Source organism: Silurus aristotelis (genome assembly GCF_946808225.1).
Source record: "Silurus aristotelis genome assembly, chromosome: 15".
In the NCBI taxonomy this organism is placed as follows: domain Eukaryota; kingdom Metazoa; phylum Chordata; class Actinopteri; order Siluriformes; family Siluridae; genus Silurus; species Silurus aristotelis.
The window spans coordinates 18,180,529-18,202,150 of record NC_139588.1 but is presented as its reverse complement, the minus strand read 5'-3'; the positions used below and the strand labels follow the sequence as shown (position 1 = coordinate 18,202,150).

At 37.6% G+C, this 21,622-nt stretch overlaps 1 protein-coding gene across 2 annotated transcripts in view; it reads right to left on the bottom strand.

The window, feature by feature from the left end:
- The window catches only part of cfap61 (cilia and flagella associated protein 61), a 38,008-nt gene extending 20,806 nt beyond the window's left edge, over window positions 1-17,202 (bottom strand). Inside the window, exons 1-15 of one of the 2 annotated variants that reach the window (XM_083562451.1) lie at window positions 17,120-17,202; window positions 11,546-11,694; window positions 10,120-10,270; window positions 9,468-9,544; window positions 9,058-9,125; window positions 8,752-8,869; window positions 7,797-7,926; window positions 6,514-6,717; window positions 4,980-5,092; window positions 3,628-3,667; window positions 2,982-3,115; window positions 2,618-2,729; window positions 2,447-2,515; window positions 1,638-1,844; window positions 1,132-1,260 (exon numbers count right to left, since the gene is read on the bottom strand). In XM_083562451.1, coding sequence (XP_083418577.1) covers window positions 1,132-1,260; window positions 1,638-1,844; window positions 2,447-2,515; window positions 2,618-2,729; window positions 2,982-3,115; window positions 3,628-3,667; window positions 4,980-5,092; window positions 6,514-6,717; window positions 7,797-7,926; window positions 8,752-8,869; window positions 9,058-9,125; window positions 9,468-9,544; window positions 10,120-10,270; window positions 11,546-11,694; window positions 17,120-17,164 — 1,746 coding nt within the window. In that variant the 5' untranslated portion in view covers window positions 17,165-17,202. Of the gene's footprint in view, window positions 1-1,131; window positions 1,261-1,637; window positions 1,845-2,446; window positions 2,516-2,617; window positions 2,730-2,981; window positions 3,116-3,627; window positions 3,668-4,979; window positions 5,093-6,513; window positions 6,718-7,796; window positions 7,927-8,751; window positions 8,870-9,057; window positions 9,126-9,467; window positions 9,545-10,119; window positions 10,271-11,545; window positions 11,695-14,332; window positions 14,491-17,119 lie in introns of those variants that run through there. The other variant, XM_083562452.1, reaches the window with a different exon arrangement.
- Window positions 17,203-21,622: the final 4,420 nt, after the last annotated feature.

Here is a 21,622-nt window from a genome sequence, read left to right as displayed (position 1 = left end):
ATTAATAGAAGAAATTCATGTGTGAAGCAGATAATAGTAAGCGGTCAGTGTGTGCTGTGATTGGTCAGACAGTTAAAGCACTGATCGCTTTAAAAAGAGGTTGATTAGTTTTCCTTAGCAGCAGTAACAAACACTTTGTGTATTTGTACAAATACTTTGTTACTGTTCTTAAGTAGATTTTTCTGGTATCAGTACTTTACTTCACTATTTATTTTTCCAACAGATTTTACTTTCACTTTACATTTTTACACAAATATCTGTACTTTCTACTTCTTACATTTTCAAAACAAGGTACTTTAGATTGAATCTATTTGGTGACATGATCAATATTTTTGCTTCTCACTGCGCACCGTTTTCAGCCCATCAACCTATTTCTTGTCATTGTGGTAACCATTAACTCCACACTTTGCTGTCCCTGATCATATTTGAATGAAGAACACATGTTTTGAATTCGCATTAAAGTCAATCGTACTTAATTATTTCTGGTAAAATGTTAATTATAACAGGATCAAATTTGTGCAGCCCTGAATGACCATGGTATCTGTTTACAAATTAATTAATTACTAATTTACAAATTAGGTGTGATTGCAACAGTGACAACATGGGGTTTGCAATTATTCAGTTATTACTCATAAATACTCAGGTTTTAACTATTAGCATCTAACCAAAGTCCAATAAGCAAATTAAAGTGGAAACTGACCAACTTGTCAGACATATAGGAAATAAACACATGGGCTTTCCTATCTAAGTGGTGTGTTATTTGAGAAACTGTCCAAACACTATCAAACATCAGGTTGCTCCACAGCGCCCTCTGCTGTCAAGGAAAAGCTAAAATCACTTGTTTTGAATTGTGTCATACCTCAAATTATAAATTATCTATCTATCTATCTATCTATCTATCTATCTATCTATCTATCTATCTATCTATCTATCTATCTATCTATCTATCTATCTGTCTGTCTGTCTGTCTGTCTGTCTGTCTGTCTGTCTGTCTGTCTGTCTGTCTGTTTGTCAAACCCTAAACTAGGCTGTGAAAAGCACAGTCCTCTATGTAAACTCTTCCTGCCTGACCTCCACCAGGCATCACTGTTATGATATCTATCTTCTAACTGTGCTGCAGCTGTATCTGACCTGTTCCCTGGTGATGAGAGTGGACGGTGCATTGATGCCCAACTCCTCCAATGGATAGATGACCTGGCGTCGTGGATGCACTGGCACCATACTGCTCAGCACTGCTTTCAGGGAGTGGGCACTGACACTCTGCAAACACAAAAAAAAGAAAAAGGTACCCTGCTGTCAGTGAAACAGTAGTTTAAGCATACTGTAGTGGAACAGTGTTGGAATTTATTCATGCCCAGTTAAATCCAGTATCACCTGGACCTGGCACTCTTCATCCCTTTTCACTTTCTCCCTTTTTCCAATAGTTTAATATAATTCTATTTACACCTCATCATCCATCTGGCTTGTGTGTCTGGACTAATTATGAAAAAGAAGTGAGAGTGAAGACTTCTGGAACTAAGTATTGCATAGGAGGAGAGCACCATCAACACCTGATTTTTGATCAGCAAGTTGGTAAGTGAAATAAGACAGAGATATGGAGAGCAACAGCTGCTTAAGGAAAACAGCACTGCACCAACCTTGTCACTGGGGTATGACGGATAAACACGGTAGTACAGGCATGACTTGTGAGCAAGACGCAGTGCCTCCTTGAACAAGTGCTTGGCATAATGCTGGAAAATGGGGTTCAGGACAAAGTGGCACAGTCGACCGTGTTCCTCATCCTGATGATGAATGAAGTACACAAACTTCTCAATGTCATAATTGGCTCGGATGTACTTGATGTCCTGTAGGAAAGAGAAAAAGGGAGAAGATGGTGAATGCCTTTACAGGGCACCTTGACCAAAGTCAGAAAGAAATGTGACATTTTCTGAAAGTCTGTTTATTTTTTAAGTTTCTTCATATTAGAGAGAGGGTTAATATACCATTTTACATATATTTATAATGCAACAGTTGTTTTAACATTTTTTACCCCATTTGGTAATTTGTTAGTTCGCACCAACCAGCATTTCTTCCTCTCCATCAAATGATTACTGCCGAATTGGGAAAGTAAAGGCTAAGAAGTACACCCACGATTGGTTAATATTAGTGTGATTGACTAAAGACTGCAGTTAAATGTGGCAATATTGGTAATTTAATCCTCCTGAAAACTTTTAGATGTGCCACTTGGGAGCCTAAAAGTATCATGTATTAATTCCCAGATAAGTTCAAACTCTATGCTGAATAATCGCTAAATTAAACAAGACAAGAAGCAGACTTTTAATGCTTCACCAGAGAGGCTATAATGAGCTATAGACTCATTCCCATTAAACATTGAACAGTAATCCCAATAACTGATCAGTACAACAAACTGCCTATGAAGTACATTTTCCATTGTAACTATAATTACCTGCTCATTTTTAATGACCAGCACACCAATTATTTGTCCTTCGACCTGTGCTACAAATGCCTGAACATCCTGTGAAAGTAAAAAAGAAATATATCATTAATGTTGTTTTTGCAATATATAGTACATCACATTTTTTTCATAACATGCACAGAAATGTGTGTCTAGACTGACTGGGTCTAGGTGGAAGAATAGATCCAAATCCTCCATCAGGGCTTGGTGCTGAGGAACCAGTCTCTGAATTGCAGGTTTATCTTCAGGAACAGCAACACGCACCTCTATTGTCCTAGCAAATCCACATTTTGTTAGTTTTGAATTTGCATTTGATTAGAGGTGTGTTTAGTATGTAAATGTATACAAGGGGGTATCAAAAAGTTTTGTGACTAATGGTGCTATTCTGATCACAAGCATTACATCATAGACAGCAAGTTAGAACAAAGTGCTAGTGTGAATTTCTTTGCACATTACACGCACATTAATTGTCCATAAGAGCATGAAATTAACAATAAAATTCAAAAGACTAATTGTGGGTGTTTACTTTAGAAGGCCTTCACGGTGGAAGATGTAAAGCTCGTGCTGTCTGCAGTCACGTGGCACAGCTCTGTTAAAGGTATGGAATAGAGGGGAATCCGGATCCACCGTATGCACCAATAAAATGCAGAATTCCCGCTCCTAAATCCCCAGACCAAACAAAAACATTCTTTTAAGCAGCTATATAATTATTCATAACTACACATATAATTAAATAAATATTTAAGGTACGTGAAACTTAAGTGACTTAAGGAAAATTATTCAAGGTTACGGTTTTCAACAACAGCATTTATACAATAGTAGAAAAGCAATTTAAACTAATTATGCTGACTTAGTTCAATTTGTGTGTGTATGTGGTTTGTTACGTTCCTGACAGTGTTTCATGTCAATCATATCATTTAGATATTATCATGTGTTAGACAGTGAACAAATCTGGGGGAGGAGGCTTCAGTCTGTGTAATCACCTGACAGGACTGTCATTGATATGTTGCATGAATCTGTAGTATGGGTTAAAAGAAATCATCCCTAGTCTCCAATCATGAATATTGATGCTGCTTTTGTATGTTTTTCTACAAAAATAAATCCTGGCTGCTCCATATCTGTCTTTTACATTAAGTAGGAACCTGTTTTACTGCATGTTATTTTGTACTCACCGGGAAAAGTTGAAAAGCATAAGGCAAGCAATCCACAGCCCTGTGAAGGGATGAATAATAAAAGCATTAGGGGGAAAGGAAAAGAGCTGTAAACTTGTATTCACAGCATCTCTTTGTGGAGTGCAGGGTGAAAAGTTGCCATGTTGGACGCTAAGTACGGCGTCCGTGGCCAGCCAATCTGTGCGCTCAACCCCACTCCTCTCGTCTCGCTGTCACTTTAAGCATTCGGCTCATTAATTACATGCTCACTCTCAGTGGGGAGCAAGCGGACTCCATATTCTGCAACAGCTGGGGAGTAAAGCGGCAGAAAGCTGTGCCCAGCGGGAGCCAACGAGCAATCAGACTCTCCCCATTTACACCACAACAGATCTTAAGCAAAAGCCACTGGAGTGGAGCCAAAGGGAGCAAAGTTTCCATCCATATACACTACATCATCAGGGGAAACACTCACCAACCCTTCTGCTTCCTTCTGTTGAGGTCACACTGACCTACTTTATTTTATAATAATACTAAAATAATTTTTTTGGCCAGCATTAACTTTTACATGCTTTGCATGCTTATTTTGTTCATGATGTTCAGGTCATATTGACCCTCATGGTTATAAGATCGAACAATTGTGTGCCAGGGTCCTTCAGTTTTTATTAAAATTGTTGATGCTACTAAGAAAATAGGGGTAAATACTTTATAATGGTATGAAGTAATGAATAAAACATTAAACATGCTTATGGGAAAATAACATTTAAAGACAAGTGGTGCAATGAGGCCCAGTGTGAACTGTGTTTCCATACAGCTCATCACAATGTTTTTTAATCCCTATTCTATAGCAGAACACTCGAGTGGAAGTCTAAGGTCTTGATATCAGGACCGTATAATAACAAGTATTTCTTGACCACTCAATCACCCAACCCCACTTATTAAGGAGAAAACATGCAGCTTGTCATGTTACAGCAAAGTAAAAAAAAAAAAATCAACATATTAACAAGCAGTTTTCTTGTTAATCTCATTCTTATTATGTTTAGATCAGTTTAATTGTCTGTTATACGAGTCCCTGTATATTTGGTGTTACTATAGAAAATGACAGATTTGAACCAATGCATTCCATTCAGGACCGTGCCAATATTTTCTCACCAATTGTTATACTGTAACAAATTCACCAATGCAGTGATAAAAATTAATGTTTCATATGCAGAATTTGTAGAAAATGTCTTTGTTTAAAATGAATCCAAAAGGTTTACTTAAACAGAATGTGGCATTGTGTTAAAAAACAATCACAACCTGACACAAGGCAAAAACTCCAACAACTTAAAGTTTAGCTTGGTAGAGAGAGAGAAGTAATGTGCAGTCGAACTTACCTTGTTTCAAACCTCTTATCAATTTGGATTCGGATCAAGAAAGCATTATCTTCTGCTTCTGTGGCCATGCCGCCTTCTCTGCTCTCTGTTATATGAGCTTTAATGGGCTCGGTCTGATTTAACAACACAAAATGGCAGTACATTAAAATATAAGCCTTACTCGCATATGTATGGCTGCATAGAAACTGACAACTTTACATGATACTTCTTCTAACACATGAAGGACACTCTTCTATGCCCCATAATCATTTAGAGTGATTTAGAATGATCTTGTGTTCAGTTAATTTTTTTCATATACTGTACTTCCTATCCAGGGAAACTTCCTGTCACAGAGCCAGGTTATAAGACGGCCAATTATCCTGAATTCATGCCTTTCAGGTCAGGATTGATTTTTGTCCGAGGTGAAAATAGACATGTGTTTTAACACTGTACAGGTTTTAGCTTATTATAATAATAATTAAAACAATTCCACTCTATAATAGGGTTTTGTAGCATAAAATCTAATTTGTTTTGCTTTTTTATGGTTGTTACACCAATATTATTAGCATTGCAGCCCTTCACAAGGGGAAATGTTTAAAAGTTAAATCTCTGATTTCCTCTAAAAGTAAAAAGGGAGAAAATAATACACTATATAAATAAAGGCTTGTGAACACCTGATTATAAGATTTACATGTGCTTTTTGAACATCCCATTCCACATAGAGGCCCTATTTAATATTATAATATCCTCCACTATTCTGGGAAGATGGTAGACTAGATTTTGGAGTGTGCTTGTAGAGATTTTCGCTTATTCAGCTACAAAGATGTAAGTAAAGTCAGGTACTGATGTAGTTAAGGTGAGGAGGCCTGGGGTGCAGTCATCAGTCCAATTCATCCCAAAGGTGTTCAATAGGCTTGAGGTCAGAGCTCTATAACAGGCCAATCATGATATTTTAGGCCTCCTAGTTCAAGGAGGGGGTTTAAAATATGTAAGCTAGAAAACATGAAATTAACCTAAACATTCATGATTTCATTTTTTGTTCTTGCTACATCTGGCATAAGTAGCTTTGTTTCCAGGTGGGTGGATTCATTATAAAGTGGTTCTGTACAGATATGCCATGTTGGAATGATTTTAAATACAGGTTTAATAGGTATGTGTGTTGGTTGGGAACACTGAGATCAATGAAAATCTTTAATCAGTCAAAGCAAAAGAAAAATAAAAGATTCTAGAATATATTTTTCGAAGGTTACACAGTGAAGGTTAGTGAATAGATGCTTGTGGGGTAAGGATTGACAGGTTGTGAATTAAAATCGCTAAAGGGCCATGGATTAGCTGCTGAGCTAAACGTGACTGTGGATAAAATATAAATGTAAATATTAACCTCTGTCATGGCCACGTTAAGAAGTGTACTATAATCTATGTTAGGGTACTCTAAGATGGTTAGTGATGAAATGAACTGGATAATGTAATTCAATAATAAATCACTAACTGAATTCTAAGCTCTGAATAAAGCCATTAAGAATCTGAGTTGAACTGGGACTCCAGCGTGACTCACCTCCTTGACCTCACACTCTGTATTTGGCTTTTGAGGACCAGTGATGTCATCTGTGGACTCAATCTGCTGTGATTGGTCTGAATCCTCACTTTGCTTCTCTGCTTTCTTCAATCCATTAAAGGGCCCAAGCTCGAATTCACTGTTCAGTAGCGGCAGGTTAAATGTACCAGAGACAATGATGAAGCCAATGGCACGGCCTTTATTCTGAATAACACAAACACACAAGAAGATTTCCTTTAGTTTATATCCCTCCTTGAGTTTGTTCTAACACTTTGTTCTGACATGTTTTTCACATTCTGTCTGTTAAGCTTTACACCTCCTTTCTTCATTCATTCATTCATTTCTTTCTTTATTCCTTCTTTCATTCCATAATTTATTTCAATATTTATTTCTTTGTTTGTTCACGTCACAAATTTATGTGGACCACTATTTTCCCTTTTTTCTTAATATGTTCACACACAGTAGATTTGTTAAAAAACATTAAAGTTCCTTTATACTTTTCATACTGATCCTCTCGTTTAAAAAAAAAAAAGGAACAATATGTTCGGTGCAGATGGTATGAAATAAAATATTTAAAATGCCTTAGTGAGGAAAAAGAACAAAAAGCCCTGTGAATAATTTATGACATTCTCTGGAGTGTCACTTTCATAACCGTGCTAGGCGACGTGGAGCAGATTGGTGTGTGCAGAGAGATAAAGAGATAGAAAGAGAGAAAGAGAGAGAGAGAGAGAGAGAGAGAGAGAGAGAGAGAGAGAGAGAGAGAGAGAGAGAGAGAGAGAGAGAGAGAGCAACGACACGCAAACACAAAACTACAGAAATGCTACAGATGTCTGGCCTAAACGTGCTGAGTGCGAGCATGTCTTGGCTGGCCGTTCGCTCTCATCTGCCATATGCTGCTATGAACACATGTCAGTGTGAAAGGAGGGGGGCATTGTTGTGTCCCTGAGGGAAGAGAGCACCCCAGAACACTAGAACTGCCCCCATATCCACCGCCATACACACCCACGCACAAACACACACACATTTATCTACATTTCAAGCAGAAGCATCTGAAGCTTCGAGTGCACCTATTGCTGTGCCAGTTATACTCCCACAAGCGTTATAATTCCATTTCTACAAAGGCCATCTGATTACATTGTTTAAGTAATAATTGAAAAGTTCATTAAGTAATAGTTTTTGCTTTAGCACTGTTTTCACAAGTAAAAAAAACAAAACAAAAAAAAACCCAGCTCAGACAGTAGCTCAATGAATGATTATATATTGTGGATATTAGCAAGACTAACCTCAAATACTGCCACATGGTTCATTTCATCTTCAGCCTCGATTATCTTAGCCAGGGTTTCCGTTTCAGGCCAGGAATCGCTCAGAGTTGTCATCTCCTCTACATATGTGAGGTCAAGAAGATCTTCTACCCTGTATCACATTACATCACATCACACACTATCTAGTAAACTAGCATTGGAAATCAGCTCGGGTGCTTTCAAACACAAACGGTAAAGTTTAGAAGTATGTTCAGGTTAAAAAAAAGAGCTTATTGTATAGACAGGAAAAAAAGAAAATATAACATTGCATCAACGTGTTAATGATATAAGACACGTGAAACCAATTATGCAGTGTTGAATGGGCTAGAATGCCTCTGGCAACATGACTACAGCTGAACCATAGATATGATTGACGTTCAGTAACGTTCTCCAACAGTGCTGTTTGTGTGACATTGCTTAATTATACCATGGTCTGGAAGGTGTGTTCAAACTGTTAAACGCACAGCAAGTGCTGATGAGTTCAAAATCAATGTGCTGCTTTATAACCATTACAGTCATAGTAAAATGAAGCCACAGTTGCATACAGAGTAGACATTTTATTTTACCTTATTGAGCGAATTTTTTTTACTGCTGCAGGAAGTCTTTAGGACGTGAAGCTTGACCAACACTAACAAGTGTGAGATGTGCCAGTGTAGATCATTAGAAATGGCCATGTATGTGTGTCCAACCACCTGCTGCATTGCTCTCTATGTAGTTGTTTGTGAATACTGATACATTTTCCCACTTTAGCAACCTCTGAAAACTGCACTATAGCTAAGTTTTCTAACAGGAGAAAATCTGTTAGGTTTGAAGGTTTGTGTGTGTGTGTGTGTGTGTGTGTGTGTGTGTGTGTGTGTGTGTGTGTGTGTGTGTGTGTGTGTGCGTGTGTGTGTGTGTGTGTGTGTGTGTGAGAGAGAGAAAAAAAAGGTGTAAGCACCTGGCTCTCCGCACATACAGTCTTGGAAAATAGTTGTGTCTGCTGCACACAAACACACCACACTGGACTTCGTTTGTAATGCAGGGCATGTGCTCAAAAATGTCCATCAGACCAGGCTCTAAAACAAACAGACAAACAAATAAATAAATAAACAGTGCAGCTAAGTGTTCTATCAAATTGTTGGTTTGGTTTAGTCAACTGTGTAAGCACTTTTGATCACATCTGGCCAAATCTGGTCTATGCAAACATTTAGAGATAAAAGTAATGTAATGTAGAGAATGTCTTGAAGTTGAGTAGTTTTCATACCAAGGCTGCTGCTGTATGGGGTGAGGATGCAGATGTATTCCAGCTCTGTGATGGCATTGAACACAGTTCTGTTTGTGATAAAGAAGACAGAAACAGCACGCATTGTGTCTGCCTTCATTTTTTGTTTAAACCATTTCAAGCTCATGATGTAAAATCTAACTTTATCTGATTGCAGAATTCAATGCAAAGGAAACAGGAAGACATTGCCATGGTGGAAATGTAATTTTCGCTGCCCCAAACAAGATTTCGACCAGCCTTAACTGGATGACTATAGAGAAGTCTGGCTTATTCAAGTCTAAATACATAAAAGCATGACATGCAAAACAAATCAAAATAATGCTGTGGCTTTTTCAGAAACGTAAAAGTCTAAAATATTATTATGTATTACATTTTCTTTTTTTTTTTTTTACCTGATAATCTCTTTAGCGCTGGAAATGGAAAAGTCAAGCTGGGCCACAAATAGATGCAGGAAAATTGTGTTTAAAGGCTGAGGAGATAAATAAAAATACACAAACCTCTGATTCAGATTACGGAAAAAAAGCTATTTTTCATAGTAAATCATACAAGATTATGTACACGGAAAACGTATTGGGACACCGGACATTGTGTGGTTGTTCCCCAAACTGTTACCACAAACCTTGAGGCAGACAACTGTATAGGATATCTTTGGATGCAGTAGCATGAAATTTTCCCTTCACTTGAACTAGGAGATCCAAACCTGTCATAGCATGGCAATGCTCTTGTGCATAAAGCCAGCTCCATGAACATATATAGATCTTGAGTGGCCTACTATAGAGCTCATCTTAAAGGTGTCAAAATGGTTGAGCTCTATAGTAGGCCACTCAAGCTTTTCAACTCTAACCTCTAATACCAACTCTAACCTCTAATACCATCTCCATAACCACACTCTAAAATCTCGTGGAATATCTTCCCAGAAGATTGGAGGTTATTATAACAGTAAATAAGGACCAACTGCGAATGCAATGTTCAAAAAGCACAAATAAATCTAATGGTCTGGTGTCCACAAACATTTGTTTATATAGTGTACATTGTGTTCCGTACTGTGAGCTGTGTGGCATTAAAATGGGTTTGAAGTAGCTGCTCCCATGAAGCCTGATCCACCAGGTCACCAATGGGATAGTCCATAAATGCAGCATGGGCCAGGACTTCATTTGTTGCTGTGCTTATAGTAAATGCCAGATTCGCCTTTTCTCTACGAATAAAGCAAAAAGAAAAAGAAAAAAACAAAAGAAAATATAAGTGCGGGAATAATTCCAACTAACTGAATAATGTACTAATACGATGCAAATCACATTGATGTCGCTGAACTTGAGAGAACTGTCACAGCCTGTATTAACAAACCATTCCGATAAGAATTTGTACTAAAATGTGTACAAATACTTGTAAATATCCTTTTTTTAACAATCACCATTGTCTGAAAGCAGCTTTACCATGATAGTGTGGTGATAAAAATTAATAAGATGTTTTTTTATAACTGTACTTTTGTCCCTGTAATAAAAAATCCCATACCTTTTTACCTTATTTCTCTTGAGTGTGTAGAAAGACTAACTGAGAAAACAGATCTGGAATGGTGTCCAGGTTAAATTACATTATTTTATAAAATTTGTAGCAATAAGAAGACACCATTCTCCAGAGTGTGAAACTTATGTCAGTTTAATAAGGGACTGTCACTGCGGATATTTTGTAGGTGTTTGTAATGTTTTAAATTATTTATAATCATACTCTTGGTGTCACCCAAGAGCGGATGGGTTCCACTTTTGAGTGTGGTTCCTCTCAAGATTTCTTCCTCATACTATCTAAGAGAGTTTTTCCTTGCCACAGTCGGCTTAGGTTTGCTCATCAGGGATAAATGCACATACTTTTATAATTCTTACATTCTGTAAAGTTGCTTTGAGACAATGTCCATTGTGAGAAGTGCTATAGAAATAAACTTGAATTGAATTGAATATTTTAAAAAAAAGCCATTTTATATTATAGGCATTAACAAAGAAACATTCATCGTTCTTAATAGTCTGATTACACAAAAAAGTGGCACCATATAAATACCAGTCTGTCTGTACATGGTCATGATCCATAAACAAATGCCTGACTGAGGATTTTGCATTAACTTAGTATGATTATTATTCTAAATAATTGAATATATTTTATCGGTCAAAATAACCTACATTTTTTTTATTTTTTTCAGCCGCAGTGCAATCACTTATGCACTTGAGACTGTCAAATTATTTTGAATTGACAAATCAGGCCCAATCTTGGGCAATGTAGGTTTCTTTATTTGTTTTGTTTTTAGGTCTTATTGCAACATTTAGGTAGTGTTATTAATTGATTAATGTACATTAATGTATGTTGATTTGTAATGTACTGTAATCCATACTGAAGAGAAAAATCATTCTGATATGTGATTGTTGTGTAGTATAGTCTGCACCAGAACCAGTCCCTGCATGAATGAGTTAACATATGCACTCACAGCAGGAAGATCACATTCACTTTGCCGAACACTGCTTCAGTAGCCGGACTGATCAGCTCAGTGATCTTCTCAGCATCCCAGGAATCCGTCCTTCTCACAGTTACAGGTTTTTTTTCCCCACTGGATGAAGTAATGGTGGTCAGGTTCTCCTGGAGAAAGAAAGACATATACCTTATAAACAGCATTATCATTCATTACACTGTTTAACATCACGGAATATTTTGATAAAGTTATTTTTATCATATTTTGAGCTGCAACAACTAATTGATCAAATTGATAATAAACGATAATGAAATTTTCGAGACAGTCTCACTGGATCTGTTCTGTCGTTACTCGTGAGCATCAGGTTGCGCAATCTGCTTGCTCACAACATCGTGATGGATTCAGTTAAACCGGTGCGAACAAACACTAAATCTAAAAGCAGCAAATAATAGCAGCAGTAAACAATTATATTTTTAGTCACTTTTGTGGTTTCAGCAATTTGACAATGCATATTTTTACTATTCTTTTTATCAAGCTTGTTAGCTTGCTGCATTTCCCCGTTCCTTACTCTTTTTTTAGCATTTGTCTGCTACGACTGATGCTTATGTCTTCACAAATTAACAAAATATGAGGGGGTTTTTTGTTTGTTTGTTTTTTTTTAAAACATTGTTGTATTATATTTTATATAGGGTTTTTTTAAGCATGGTTGTCCATCTGCAAAATACAATACAAATCTTCTTCTTCTTCTTCTTCTTCTTCTTCTTCTTCCAGCTGCTCCCATCAGGGGTCGCCACAGCGGATCATCCGTCTCCATACAACTCTGTCCTCTACATCTGCTTCTTTTAAACCAACTACCTGCATGTCTTCCCTCACCACATCCATAAACCTCCTCCTTGATCTTCCTTCCTGTTGGCTCCATCCTAAGCATTCTTCTACCGATATACCCCATGTCTCTCCTCTGTACATGTCCAAACCATCTCAATCACACCTCTCTCACCTTGTCTCCAAAACGTCCTACATGCACGGGACCTCTAATAAACTCATTTCTAATCCTGTCCATCGTGGTCACTCCCAATGAAAATCTCAGCATCTTCAGCTCTGCTATCTCCAGCTCCACCTCCTGTCTTTTAATCAATGCCACTGTCTCTAAACCATACAGCAGGTCTCACCACAGTCCTATAAACCTTCCCTTTCACTCTTGCAGATACTCTTCTATCACAAATCACTCCTGCCACTCTTCTCCACCCACTCCACCCTCTTTTCTTCACTTCTTTAACACACTCTCAATTACTTTGCACTGCTGACTTCCTCATACAATACCACAACTCCTCTCTCAGCACCCTGTCGTACGCTTTCTCTAAATCCTCAAACACACAATGCGACTCCTTCTGACCTTCTCTATACTTCTCTATCAACATTCTCAAAGCAAATAATGCGTCTGTGATGCTTTTCCTCGACATGAAACCATCCTGCTGCTCACAGATGGTCACCTATTCTTTTAGTCTGGCTTCCACTACTCTTTCCCATAACTTCATGGTGTGACTGATCAACTTCATTCCCCTGTACTTACTGCAGGTCTCCCTTATTCTTAAAAACCCAGTACCAGCACACTCCTTCTCCATTCCTCAGGCATCCTCTCGCCTTCCAAATTCTTGTTAAACAATCTTGCTAAAAGATCTCTTAAACTTAATCTCCTTACTAATCCTATCCACGTCCTGCTTCACCATCATCCAACCTTCTCTCTCTCTCACTTTCCTCATTCATCAGCTGCTCAAAATTCTCCCTTTATCTTCTCAACACACTCTCCTCACTAGTCAACACATTTTCATCTCCATCCTTTATTGCTTTAACTTGTAGCACATCCTTCCCAGCTCGGTCCCTCTGCCTGGCCAATCGGTACAAATCCTTATCGTTTTTCTTAGTGTCCAACTTCTCATACAGCTCCTCATATGACTTTTCCTTGCTATTGTCACATCACTCTTCACCTGCTGCAGCATCTCCTTGTACTCCTGCCTACTTTTCTCATCTCTGTCGATCCCAATCCAGTTTCGCCAAACTCTTTCTCCTTATGCTTTTCTGCACTTCCTCATTCCACCACCACCTCTCTTTGTCTTCCTTTCTATTTCCAGATATCACATCAAGTACCTATCTAGCTGCCTCCCTGATCACTTCTGCAGTAGTTGCCCAATCATCCAGCACCTCTTCACCGCCACCGAGCCCCTGTCTGACCTCTTCCCTGAGTCTTCCTCCTTCAGTTTCCACCATCTTATTCTTTCAGTCCTCACCCTCCTCTTCTTTTTCAACTACAAAGACATCCTACAGACCACCATTTCCACCCTGTTGGCTAACAATACCTGTGGCGGTCGTTGGTAACCTGGGCCTGGAATTCGCATATTAGATTTGGCACATGTTTTACGCTGGATGCCCTTCCTAACGCAACCCTTCCCGGTTATCCTGGCTTGGGACCGGCACTAAGAGTGCACTGGCTTGTGCAACACTAATAGCTGTGTTGATTTAAACAAATTGCTTCACCTTGCTTAATGAAACAACCAAGCACGAGTGAATTTGTTCAAAGGGATGCACTTCTCAACAAGCAGCGACTATAAGCTTTAAAATGTCTAAATTAAAGATCGTTAAACTTTAAATATAATTAACTCTTTAAGTACTACTTTATACATAAATACCATGAATTAAAGTTTTATATAGTTATAAGAAGCAAAACATAACAAATTTCAGATGAATTGATTAATCGCCCGATTAATCACATTTATAAAATCATATTTATACATTTAAACAGATTACTACCATTTCTGCAACTGTCGTGTTCAATCCCCTCTGCTGATCTGTAGCAGATCCCAGCGTCTCGTTGCCATGGTTATTAACCGCCAACAGCAGTTGAATACTTTTCCCCACCCGTATTCATAAACTTCCGGGTAACGTGTTCTGCTTTTCTCTGAATTATTGGTTAAACTTTCATACCGGGAGATTCCTATTGGACGACCTTCTGTGAGCATCCAATCAAAGCCATGTGGTGGACGCAATACGGTTGGGAGAAATGTCCCAGGGAGAAATATGGCGATTTTTTTTTTTCATAGAAAAGCGTTGTTTATTTTTGTATGTATTTATTTTTTTCAACTGTTAGTTTTCTAGTAATTTCTGTTGGGAAGATAATATTCTGGAGTCATTGCTTCCATCGCGGCGGGAAAGAAGAGAATACAGAAAGTGACGTAGGGAGGGTGGACAGACGCGTGCACAGGCGCGTGCACGAGAACTAAGCGTATGTGTAGGTATTTTATGTATAAATACAACTATAATTGTTATTGTTATAGTTATTATATACTTCCTCTGATGCAGTTACCTGCTTTATTGCACTGTAATTTGTATGAAGGTACATGTTACTGTATGGTGTATTAGTTATGCATTTTCTTTGACAGAAATAGTATGCAGTTATACCAGGGGTTAGTTGGTTGGATGGATGGATGGATGGATGGATGGATAATATTAATAAAAGAAAAAAAATATATATTATTAATTATATATTAATGTACACATGTATGTACGGAAAATAAATATAAAGGTTAAGGTATGTATAACTGTACAAACGTTATATACTGGTTATACCAGGGGTTATAACTGTCCTTTTCTTCACTTCAAATCTGCCTGGTTAATCTTAACACCCTTACTCTAGTCTGACCATAAACCACTAGAAGCAATTATGAAAAAGCCCTTAAGCAGTGCTCCAGCTAAAATAAAGAGACTGTTAATGAGACTACAGAAGTATCAGGTTATAGTGCATTACAAACCAGGTACAGAACTGCTTGTTGCAGATGCGTTATCCAGAGCGTACTTACCAGAGACTAGCTTACTTGATAAAGAAACAGAAGCCCATCTGCACATGTTGATGTCAAACCTGCGTTTGTCAAATGCAAAATTACAGGAATTCTAAAAGGAAACTTAAAAGGATGTAACGCTGAAAACACTTGCAGAGACAGCATTGAATGGACGGCTGGATTGGAGGAGACAAGCTGCGGAAGCATTACAAATGTATTGGAACTTTAGAGAAGAAATTACAGTCATTGATGGAATTGTCTTTAAAGGAGAACGACATTGTTCCAGCAACCATTAGAGCAGAAAGGCTAAAGAGAATTCATAAAAGTCACTCAGGATTAGAGAGTCTATAGATGGAGAGCAAGAGATGTGCTCTTCTGGTCTGGGATGTCTCAGAGTATAACGGAGATGGTAAACAACTGTAAGGTGTACAGCACATACCAAAAACAGCAAACCAAAAAGCCATTACAACCACAGTGTTCCTGAAAGCCCCTGGCAGAAGATAGGTGTTGACATTCACTTTTGACCAGCAGGAGTACTTACTTTTAGTGGATTATTATTCCAAGTTCATTGAAGAAGAGTGGCTAAGGTCAGATACAAGAAGTACTAAAGTCATTACCCATTTGAAGTCCCAATTTGCCAGACACGAAATTCCTGAAATTATTAATTTCCGCAGTTCAGCTCTAATGAATTTCAAGCTTTCAAAAAAAATACAAAATGGGAGTTTAGTCACAAAACTTCAAGCCTACACCACGCACAGTCAAATAGAATGGCTCTAAGATCTGTACAGACTGTCGAGCTCATGCTCAAGAAAGCTAAATATGAAAGGAAAGATCCATATCTCTGTTTACTGAATTTGAGAAGCACCCCCATAGAGGACATAGGAGCATCACCAGCTCAACTGCTGATGGGTCGACGAGTGAGAACTAGACTTACGATTACATCTCAGTTGTTAAAACCTTAAACAGTGACCACTGCAGTACAGCAATTGCTAGAGAAGACACAAAGGAAGCAGAAAGAATACTTTAACTAAGGATCCAAAACACTTCCAAGACTCAACACTGGTGATAACTCAACATGATATACTGTATCATGGCTGACCCCATGCTCTGACCTCAACTTACTAACATCACATTGTACTGTAATGTACACGTGACAAGTAAAAAGCACCTTCATCTTTATTTTGAGGCCGGACTTGGACTGTAATTAAAATGAACAGCCTGCTGTTTGCATTAACAGTTCCACATTTAAGCACCTATCAATGAACAGCACACCTCAACAATGATTGACTGTAATGAATAGATATTCAGTGCCACCCAGATGATGATGAGCTCCCTTTTGAGTCTGGTTCGTCTCAATGTTCCTTCCATCACAGGGAGATTTTTTCCTTACCACAGTCACCATTTACTTACTCATTATGAATAAATTTAAGGAACAAACTTATAGGCACTTTAACTTATACATTCCAACGTTATAACCTATTTAAATCTGCTAAGCTGCAATTGTTAAATTTGCTATATAAATAAATAAAGATTTATGATTTAATTCGAATTTATTATCAGAATCACTGGAAATTGAATGAAGGCATAAAGCATTAACAATGCAATCAAACAAATATAATCTTCCCTTTTGTGTAAAACAAACTGTGCTGCACAACAAAGGTTTACTGAAACAGTGGAAGACAAATGTGTGATTACAATAAAACTAATATTTTTTTTTTATTATGATCAAATAAAATAGAATAGTTTTATTCAAACGAATTACATGTATACTTATTGTATTGGTGAAGTTACTCCCATAGCATAGCATCTACAGGAAACACGACGTCACGCGAAGGGGGGGTACACTTCTGCAAGAGGGGTCGGAATGAGGCACAACACCGGAACTGACGAGAAAATGGCTGATACATCTTACGTTTTTTTCTTTTCTCGCATCACCTATAGGCGTCACTAATTCCTGTTACACAGGCACTTGTCCATATTACCATTAGGAAATGGTAACTCAGCAGTTAATTCTCTGAGTTATTGATTTTGAAGGTCCACCAAGGTCCTTAACCTTTTTCTCCAGGGGCGCTGTATCATGGCTGAACAAACTATTAGCAGTGTTTGATTTAATTAATTACCAGACCTAACAAAAGGCAAAAATGAACACAAATAAGTGAATTGTGAAAATTATTGCACAGCTTCAGTATTTTAGACCATTCTATTGTAATAAAAACATTTTAAATAGTACATTTATATTTATTCTTACATTTGTGAATTAGCTTTGGTCCGTTTTACCCTTTACTATATTTAAATAGACGCACAGGAAAGCAATGTAGGAATATATTTATTGACTTTCTGGTTCAAAAGGTTTTGGAGACCCTGTAAGTTTTAAGGTCACACAGGTGATCCTGACATGCATCCTCTTGTACATTGGTGTATATGTAATTGTTAAAAAAAATAAAATAAAAAAAAGGTTGTATCAATAGCTGTGATGGTTAACAAGCATGTTTTTTTCCTGTACCAGGTGAAGAATAAAGCCCTGGTTGAGGTGAAGATCACAGCTGAGCAGCTGCTCTGAGAAGCGAAGGAACAAAAACTCAAGCTACCTGGATCAAGTTTGCAAAAGTATAAGATCCTGGGAGACTTAGAAAGAGCATGGGGCCTTATTCAAGATGGCCATCAGTCAGCTTTACTTCGAAATACTAACTTGACTAATTTTCTGACTCCCTGATCAGAAACCTTGCATAAAGATCCTGTGCAAGGCCGGTTGATGAGGGAGTGATGTTGCTTCCACCTGCAGATAATGGCCACTACGGTGCTTAGAGGAGCACTTAGGAGTTTTAAGATCCCTCGGTTTCAGTGTGTTATGTAGTGCAACCATCTAGTTGTGAAGGTTTTGAGGAAGCTCTTTGCCTTTACCCATCATTAGATGTTTGCATACTTGCCTTCAGAGGCAGCTAAGCCTTTTCCTAATATAACAACATGCCCTAATCCATCTGACTTTAAATTGCACTGTACTGTGAGGTACAAAGAGGTACAGTAGAACTGAAGTCAGCTGCCACATTGCTTTGGTGTATTGCTTCTCCTGTGTAATTACACTTTATTAAATATAAATTTTATGGATTGCAATATGACCATCAAATCAAATCAAATTTTATTTGTCACATACACATACATACAGAGTACGACATGCAGTGAAATGCTTTGTATGACTGTCCAGAATTTAAGAATAAAAGGGAATAGAATTTAAGGATCAAAAATAAAGTAGATAAATAAAAAGTATAAACTATAGAAGATATATGAAAATATATGTATATACATGAATGAGTATGGCAGATATTAGAAGTACAAATTAAAGTGATTTAAAAAATAGTGATAAAAGTGTGATATAAAGTGACACTGTGCTGTGAAAGTCCAGAGATAAGGTGTCATAATAGTGCAAAAAATTTTGAAGAAATGAGTGACAATGGAGAGAGAGGTCCAATACTAGATCCTGGGTGTTGCTTATTGTCATTGTATAGTACAGGACACAGCAATGAAATGCAGTTTGTCATCTACCAGAAGTGCAAAAAGTAGCAATCGTGCAAATAGTGCAGATAAATATGTAGCACATGTACAGCATGTAATAAATATATATATATATATATATATATATATATATATATATATATATATATATATATATATATATATATATATATATATATATATACATACATACATACATACATACATACATACATACATACATACATACATACATACATACACACACACACATTATATACACATATATACATTTATAAAAGATCCTTCTGTGTAGATTTGTTAAATTCATACAAATGTATGGTCAAATGTTCATGAGAATTGCTGCATATGAAGTGTGTTTAATAAAGAAATTTTTTTGACGTATTAATTACCCCCTTTTTAAGTAAAAAATTATTTTCCAGTTAGAGCACAAATGCTGAAATGGTGAGTTCTGTGGAATCCTTCATATGTAGACGGCGACATCTGCTGGCTGTGCTTCACATTACACTAGAATTAGCCTAGAATCTAGGCCCTAGATTAAACTTCACTGGAACTATTAGACACAAACTGTTCCAACATGACAGTGCCCCATGCACAAAGCCAGCTCCATTTCTTTCTGCAGCTCTCTGTTATGCTGATGATACCCAGCTATATATCTCATCAAAACCAGGGGATACAGCTCAATTAGCTCAGATAACTGAGTGTGTTAAAGAAATATGAGATTGGATGACCCATAACTTTCTACTACTAAATTCTGATAAGACGGAGATTTTACTCATCGGCCCAAAAACCAGTATACAGAAGCTCCAGCATCTCAACCTGCATTTAGACGGATGTTCTGTAACCACTAGTTCAACGGTAAAAGACCTGGAAGTTATTTTAGACAGCAACTTGTCTTTTAATAATCATATCAACCAAGTTACAAAAACAGCCTTCTTTCACCAAATATTTTTAAGTTAAGAAACATGTTATCTATATCTGATGCAGAGAAGCTCGTCCATGCGTTCATGACCTCCAGAATAGACTATTGTAATGCATCACTAGGTGGATGTCCTGCATCATTAATAAACAAGCTTCAGTTAGTTCAGAATGCGGCAGCAAGAGTTCTTACAAGGTCAAGAAAATATGATCATATAACCCCAATCTTATTGTCCCTACACTGGCTTCCTGTTAAGGTTCGAATAGACTTCAAACTAATACTGCTTACTTATAAAGCACTAAATGGTTTGGCTCCCTTGTATCTCTCCAGTCTTTTAGCACACTAAAATCAGTCACGCTCCCTGAGATCTCAAAACTCTGGGCTTCTAGTAGTTCTTACAATAGCAAAGTTCACTAAAGGCGGTAGATCATTCTCACACTGTCTTCCTGACAGTGTTCGGGGCTCAGACACACTCTCCCAGTTTAAGTGTAGATTAAAAACATATCTTTTTAGCAAAGCCTACACATGACATACATCACATATCATAACCTTGTGCTCCAGAACATCTGATTACATGCACATTATCAACTTGTGCTGTTAATATCATGAACAGCAGTTAAGCTAATTCCTCTCCACTGCTTCTCTTTCTCTCCCCATCCCGAGGCATCCTGAGGTTTGGCCAGCTCCAGTCACGTCCCACCTCATGAAGGTTATAGAGAAGTAGATGCCGAACTCGCTAACATCCCCAACCATCTAGAGACGTACCAGTGCCAATTGGATCCCACTTCATGTGTGGAGTTTTGACATTGGACCTCCTGGAGTGTTTAAAGGCTCTGGTATGGAGAAGCTGATGCTGGATCTGTGATGATCACAAATGTTGAGCTCAGTAGCTCCTAGTTTTATAACCATAAAGACTGCATAAAAAGAACATTACTTATAATCTAACACTCCAGTACTCATGTTAGTTCTCACTCTCCAGTGTTCTGTATTGTTGAAAGATTTATGATCAAACTCTTGATGTCACCCAAATGAGGAAGGGTTCCCCTTTTGAGTCTGGTTCCTCTCAAGGTTTCTTCCTCATTACATCTAAGGGAGTTTCTCCTTGCCACAGTCACCATAGCTGCTCATCAGGGATAAATGCACACCGTTCACCTTGACTGTTAAATTCTGTAAAGCTGCTTTGAGACAATGTCTGTTGTGAAAAGCGCTATAGAAATTGACTTGACTTGACTTGACTTGACTTGACTTGACTTGACTTGACTTGACTTGACTTGACTGGACTTGACTGGACTTGACTGGACTTGACTCTCTGCAGTGCTTTTTTCATCTTTCTCTCCGTTCTGTAATAGAGATGAATATTTTCCCCTGGAAAGAAATAAAAAGACCAGTGGATCCATTAGGTCATTCTCATCTGATTTTTCTCACATAACTTTTTTTTTTTTTTTTGCACCTTTTGTGTAAACTCTAGAGACTGTTGTACATGAATATCCCAGGACCTTAGGTATTTCTCAGATACCCAAACAAGACCATTATTAATGTACACATTACCTAACCTGGTGTGAATATTAGTTAACACTTATGGGCTGTATCTACTGAAGTTTCTACACTGTGCTGAATTGGTGTGAATGTGATCCTAGTTAGGTGACCTATAAGTGTATAGTTATTTTGTCTTATGTGTGATATAGTAGAGCTTTAACCTTGATGAAAGCTAATGCTAGTTACAGATGTAACCATGATTTATTAAAGCAGGCTTATGAGATTGTGTGCAGTATACCATCAGTACCTATGTGATATGCCTACTCTAAAGTCTGACAGCAGAAATGCGCAAGTATTTTA